This window comes from Rosa chinensis, chromosome 4, assembly GCF_002994745.2.
Source record: "Rosa chinensis cultivar Old Blush chromosome 4, RchiOBHm-V2, whole genome shotgun sequence".
NCBI classification, from domain to species: Eukaryota; Viridiplantae; Streptophyta; class Magnoliopsida; order Rosales; family Rosaceae; genus Rosa; species Rosa chinensis.
The window spans coordinates 34,455,679-34,462,659 of NC_037091.1; the positions used below are offsets into that span (position 1 = coordinate 34,455,679).

A 6,981-nucleotide genomic window follows, 5' to 3' on the forward strand; every position below is an offset into this window, starting at 1 on the left:
CGTGACAGAAAAGCTAATTACATGAGAAATTCTGAAACAGTGCAGTAAGTTAAAAATAGCATAGCAGACTCACTTCAACTCCCTTTTTCACGAAACCAAGTTCAAAATGATCATTGAAGATTCGCCTTTAAGCTACCAAAAACTGAGAGTAAAACAAGTATAGTTTTTTTGAAAAATCATGAAATGACCCATTGGTTTAGCTTTGATAATTGAACTTTGATATTTTCCAGTTCATTATTAGCGTTAAGTAAGTTTTTCTAAGACTTGTTTATGTCCATAGTCATTAGAGGTGATGCAAAGGAACTCTTGTCCATTCTTACAATGTGTTTCCACATGAAAACCATTGGCTTTTATATCTTTAAAGCTAAAAAGGGTTCTTCCAGCCCTGGGAGCATATAGAGCTTCAGTGACATTAATAGTTGTGCCATGTGGCAACATAAATTGGGCTGGTCCTCTACCATGAATCAATTTTGATGATCCAGCCATTGTAGTCACAGAAGATCGAGTAGGCGACATCCATAGGAATAATCAATTGCCTATTTCGAAGTATGGTGTGCGTAGTAGCACTATCCACGAGGCGTTCTAGCTCTCCGATAAGCATACTTGAATGAATAAAGTTCGAATCAAAATAGATACTTTATTTCAATGAAAGCCAATGATTATATCAAAGTTTCTAGATCAAAATTTCAATCCAAATCTAGTTTTAGACAAGTAGTAATTACTTAATTGTTTCAGTAACTCCAATTAAGCATGACCAGGAAAGTAAGAGGAGATGTCGGTGGAGCAAAGCTCGCTTAAGTACCACTTATCTCAACTATTTTCCTAGACATCACACTTATTGGATGCGCCTAGTAGCGAAATAGTTATAGCCAATGTCTTTGTTGACAATAGTTTCCAAAGTTTGGACTTAGATCTAGAAAATGATGTTTAAATGATCAAATTTTGATGCTTACGAATGCTCTTAGTCTATAGCTTACTAACGCTCTTAGTTCGTAATATTTCGATGCTCACGAACGCTCTTAGTCCGTGGTTTACAAACACTCTTAGTTCTTATAAAGAGTGAACTCCCCATGGTTTTGCTTTGAGAATTGAACCCACGTTACAGAAAGGTGTGATGTAGAAGAAGGGAGGTTGCAAGTCCTCGAAGAAAAAGAAGAAATTAAAGTATGGAAAGCTGGAATTTTAATATAAACACTTACTTGTCGATTCGGAGCTTGAAACATTGATTCAGATACTTGCGATAGAAGATGACCAGAGCTGCTAAGCTTGGCTGGAGGCTGGCGGAGCTGGCCGGAATAGGAAAAACTGGCTAATTTGCCAGTTTTTCTGGAGGAGGTACAATCGCTGTGGAGGCCGGTTCGGGGGCTTCTAGACCGGTTGTAGAGAATTTGGTTCCGGTTCATGAATCCTGAGATCGAGACGCTACTGCTGGCAAAATTTGGTGACAATTTGAGGTCTGGAAGTTGGTGAACCGGTGGAAAATTTGCTACGGATGGTTTTTAGCTTCTGATGGCCAATTCGGTGTGTTTCAGACCGGTTCTGGTGGTTCTGCCCCCTGTTCTAGACTCCTGGTGTTAAGAGCTTCAAGGTGGGTAGCGGGGGCTGAAAAAGTCTCAGGGTTTTGTATTTGGATTTAAGATTTTGGCTATTTGTGGTTAGAGCTCGTGTTGATAACGTGTTTTAGGATACTAGGATGCAAAGAGAGAATTCGTGTATGTTCTATTATTGATAATAGGAGCCCTATATATAGGGATTACAAAGTACATATTCTTACGATACAAGGAAACCTATTCCGAATAGAACTAGAAATTCTAGAACCGTCTCTCCTATTACAACCATAGAACTAAACCTAGTTTGACAAGGCACATTAAAAGTCAACATTCTTCAACATAGCATACAATTGTAAACTAATAAAAAAAAATAATGAAAAAATACAACATCTTCCATAACATATGGAGAAGTTCCCTCAAACATAAGAGTGACCATTGTTTTCAATTTTTTTTTTCATTTTATAAATACAGAAGTCCATTAACATATGCTTAGGCGCTAGTATATCAAAATTTCAAAAAGTTTCATGCCATTTTTTCAAATTTTGTTAATGGAAAAATAATTGCAATTTTTCTTGACTATAAAGTGACTAGATTCAGGCGACAAGTGACTGAACTCCGACGAAGTCTCCTATGACCAGAGATTGTTAGGGTAAATGGACAAAAACCCTTAAATATGTCTTAGAGAGAAGTAAACAAAAGACTTGATAAATAAGTCAAGTAATGAGGGATGACTAACGTACTACCAAGTCTTTAAACAAAAAATACAAATTCACAAAATTCTCAAGGCACAAAGAGGCATTATTGGGAGATAACTCAGAGATTCCAGGCACCTACTTATATGGCTTTCCATGAAGACAGTGGTGGAGTGTCAGAGTTCATCCAAGTACTGTTGCCAGTCTGATACCTGTCACCCTTAACAGCATCTGCGGAAGCAAAAGATTCAAGCTCATCCATTTCTTCTGGTGTCAGTTTCACAGACAGAGCCTTAACGTTCTGGTTAAAATTCTCAATCTTGGTGGTTCCGGGTATAGGACACACATCATTTCCTTGGTGATGAACCCAGGCCAGTGCTAGTTGAGATGGGGTGCAACCCTTCCTTGCTGCAAGATCACTTACTCGCTCAAATATTGTTTTATTATGCTCTAGGTTTTCAGCTTGGAACCTGGGAAAATTCTGCAACCAACGCAGTACTTATTTGAGCATCAAGAAATATAGCTTTATCAAACTAAACGATAACCAAAGGCACTAATAAGCAGATTGAACATCACTCGTACATAAAACGAAAAATAATTTGGGCTTCTTCCACATCAACTGCCGTATTTTCTTAGCACTAAAAGATATTTGAAAATTGTATTAAGAATTATAATAAGCTTCTTATGATTACGATCATAGCATGGCACTCCTTTTGTTGAGTAAGCATGACAGTGCACTTTGACTTGTTGAATAATCAATTAGCAGGGGTGACCTGACTTATCTGTGCAGTGAGAGCTGCAGTGAGAGTTGCTGGGCTACCTGACTTATCAATAATATTTCTACTTTCTCAAAAGTGTTGGAGTTGAAATCGAAAGGGCAAAAATGATGAAATTTGCAATACCTCCTCTCAGAAACCGCAGCTCAAAACATATTATGAATCTTATGAAATTTAATCACTTAGTGATCCTCTCGAGAGTGATACATTAAGGCTTGGATACTGGAATTACAAAAGACTACTGAATAAAGTCAACCAGGATGCACAAACACAGATTACTAAAGGTCAACTACAAACATAAGCTTTAAGAACTTTCAAGGAGATAGAAGGACTAGACATTCAAAACCGTAGCATGATGATAATACATATGTTTATTATCTAATGCACATGGATATCACAAGTAATATTTGTGTAACCAACCTTTCGAGCATCATCATTGGGAAGAGTTTCGATGAAATTTGCCCCCGATGACAAGAATCCTCTTCCTAGAGGACTGTATGCAACAATGCCAATGCCAAGTTCCCTGAGAAATTTGGGACAGTAATATCAATGAATTGCTAGCAACATACTCTATAATAATCTAGGTAGCTCCGTCAAGCCTTACCGACAAGTAGGGATTATTTCTTCCTCTACATCTCTTGACCACAAGGACCACTCCAGCTGCACAGCAGTTATTGGATGAACAGCATGGGCTCTTCTTATTGTTGAAGCTGACGCCTCAGACAGACCGATGTACTTTATTTTACCCTCTTCAATTAGCTTCTTGAGCTCCCCCACCTTGTAAAAGACAAAATAAAGGAATTTAAGAAAATGAGATCTTGCTCAAAATAACTGACTGACACATTGCAGTAACAAAAGATTAATAGTCTAGTAGGGAAGATAAATAAGCTACAAGATAATACAGAACATTATGTGATTTAACAAATTTGGAAATGATATACACTGAAAATGATGCTAGAATGTAGTGGCTTTTGTGCTTAACAAATGGTAGTTCACAAAATCTTTTCCATATAGATTAAAGATTATAAATTTCTGGACTGTACTGTAGACCTGTAGTACTAAAGGATGCAACTCTAATCAACATGTACTTCTATTCATAGGTGTCGTGCCAACAAGATGACTAATAGAAAATATAATTAAATTTATAGAATCAAAGCCTTGGTACTAAAAGCAACTAAAAAAACCGAGTGTAAATCACTGATTATCAAGATGACAGAGAATGAGACATCCTTACACAAACCGAGTGTAAAGATTTGAAAGATGGGACTATTTCCTCATCACTTGATGCAATGCAAGTGAAGCAAGATTGTAAAGGGCCATTTACACTCATCATTGACAACCTCTTCAAACTTGATCAATTCAATACGAAGCAGCTGAGGCTAAAAAAACAGCATCTAGTAATGGTCAAGCCCTCAGTTCCACTAGGAAAACCACAAACTAGAGGAAATTGAGTAACTAGTAACATCTATGAACTTAAATGACTGCATGCAGCGAGATTGAAGAGAAAACAGAAGAAATCAAACCGTGACTTCAATGGGGACACGGGTGTCAATCCTATGCTGATAATAGAGATCAACAGAATCTACACCAAGTCGTTTCAAGCTTCCTTCACAAGAAGCTCTCACATATGCCGGGTCACCTCGAATCACCATTTTGTTGTCCGCAAACCTGATACCGAATTTGGTGGCCAGTTCAACCTTGTCTCTCACCCCTCCACTCAAAGCCTGGTCCATCAGTTCAATGAATTTCAAACAATCTCATATAAATAGTAATCGATTACAAGAGTGAAGGACATACCTTGCCGAGGAGAATTTCGTTGGTGTGGGGACCGTAGACGTCGGAGGTGTCGAGGAAGGTGACGCCGGAGTCGACGGCATGGTGGATGAGCTTGATCATGTCGGCTTCGGGCTTCGGGGGGCCATAGAAGGCTGACATGCCCATGCAGCCCAGTCCTTGAGCTGACACCTCCAGGCCTTGTGACCCAAGCTTCATCCTCCTCACACCCGCCATGTCTATGTGTTGAATGTCTCACTGTGAGTGAGTGAGCAGAAGCAGATCGAGAGTAGCAGAGTGAGTGAAGGAAGGTGCTTGGGTGAGTTATATATATATATAAGTTTGTTCGGTGAATCGGAAACAGTTGGTGGTGGTGATGGCGTCAGCAGTGAGGTCAAAGAAGAGTAGAATGGAACGAGGGGATGGCGTAAGAACGTACGTCAGAGTGACCAACAGAGATGGATCCCTGACCAAAAGGAAGCCAAACACAGCGGTCTCGGCTGCCAGTGCCGCTTTTACATAAATGGGCAGTTGCCGCTTACCTAGGTCGTACTCAAGCTGTAAAACGACATGTCAGCTTCAGACTCTCAGAGACAATGAATCAAACAGCTTCTGTGCATTGCGAATTGGCGTACCCGATTGGAACAAGTGATCGGATTAGTTTTTGAAGACGAAGCACAGACCTATCCCATCTCGGGAGAAATGCAGGCGGCAAGGTCCGCAGATCGAGTACAAAGCACGTACATCTCTACCATTTCTTCCTAATCGCTCTCGAAAAATCTATCACTGGCGACAAGTTCTTCATCTTCTTCTCAATCACTCTCGAGCATCAAATAGGCGGAAGAGCTCACTGGTTTGCTTGGCGCTAAATGACTTCGGAATTGGATTTTTTTTTTATTAGCTTATTAATTATTAAGATTAATTTCAGTTTATCTACCTGAATTTTCACCCATTCTTCATTTTAGTCCCTGAACTTTCAATTTGATCAAAACTACCCCCGAACTCTCAATTTTCATCACCCGTGTCCAACTCTCCTAACGCCATCCAAATTATCAGTCAATTGATGACGTGGCAAGAGATAAATGGTTAAATTCCTATAATACCCTCGTCAAAATTTTCCACTTTGTTTACATCCACACTAAAAAAAAAAAAAAAAAGGGCCTATGTTTGCATCGCCCTCTCTGTCTCTCTCGCTCTCTCTCTCTATCTCTCTTGCTCCTCCGATCCCAAACTTAGACGATGCAATTTCAATAAGAAGAAAATACAAAAACTCCAAGCACAAAATTTCATCTGGGTTTCCATGGAAGAACCTCAAAGTCTGATTTAGGTAGTGAAATCTACCCAATTCCTCATCTGGGTTCTTCTGATTTCTTCAAAAAAGCCTCAAATTTGATTTGGTTCTCAAATTCTACCTCATATCTATCTCATCTGGGCTCTGCTCATTCTTATGATTTCACGATCGCAGCGATGATGACCGGGAGTTCAAGGCTTCAGGTGGCTAGAGGAGGACAAGAGCCACCGCTGGTTATGAATCCCAGCGCGGATCGCACCACCGCCAAACCCGCCGCAGCGCCGCCGTCCCTCTACCTTCTACGACCGCCATGCGGAGGAGAATTTCACTAGCTTCTGCCCGCATATGCCTCTGCGAATGACTCGATCTACTTTCACCTTTTTGCACCCTTCAACCACCTCGATCTACTTTTTCCTCGTCCCGAGAAAGAACAACCCACTTAGGGAGCCACCTAACCTAAGATTGAAGTTGAAACCAGAAACTTAGCTTGGCCCTCTTCGAGCTCTCGAGGTCCGGTGTTCGAGTCCAAAGAGGAGGAACAAGACGAGACGAAGATGAAGAGGAATAACAGGATTTCGGGAGCTTTTGAGGTCTGGTGCTCTGAGCTCCTTCTCCTCTGATTAAAATAAGTTTGATTCTTACATTTTGGTTTTGATCTGTGCTCTCTGTGGATCTGTGTCTCCGTTTTGGTAGAGGTTTTTGTGATGTTTGCTTTGCCTTGTATCAGTATTGCGTTGATTGTTTCACTCAAAGCCATTTTGATTGAATGAAGGTCAGGATTCTGGGAGGTATGGATTCGGTATAGTCATAGCAGAGAAGAGGAGGATTGGTGTCGCTATCGCCGTCGCAGACACCCAGGTCGAGCGATAAGTTGGAGAGAGATTTTGCGATCGGTGGAT

General features: G+C 40.4%; 1 protein-coding gene across 1 annotated transcript; it reads right to left on the reverse strand.

Moving 5' to 3' along the window:
* Positions 1–2,267: 2,267 nt before the first annotated feature.
* Positions 2,268–5,617, reverse strand: LOC112195964 (probable aldo-keto reductase 2). The gene is made up of 5 exons (XM_024336206.2): positions 4,816–5,617; positions 4,542–4,742; positions 3,623–3,795; positions 3,439–3,541; positions 2,268–2,723 (listed from the first exon to the last, which is right to left on the reverse strand). Exons 1-5 carry the CDS (start codon positions 5,026–5,028, stop codon positions 2,385–2,387), a joined length of 1,029 nt encoding a protein of 342 aa, XP_024191974.1. The 5' UTR covers positions 5,029–5,617; the 3' UTR covers positions 2,268–2,384.
* Between the last annotated feature and the right edge of the window lie 1,364 nt (positions 5,618–6,981).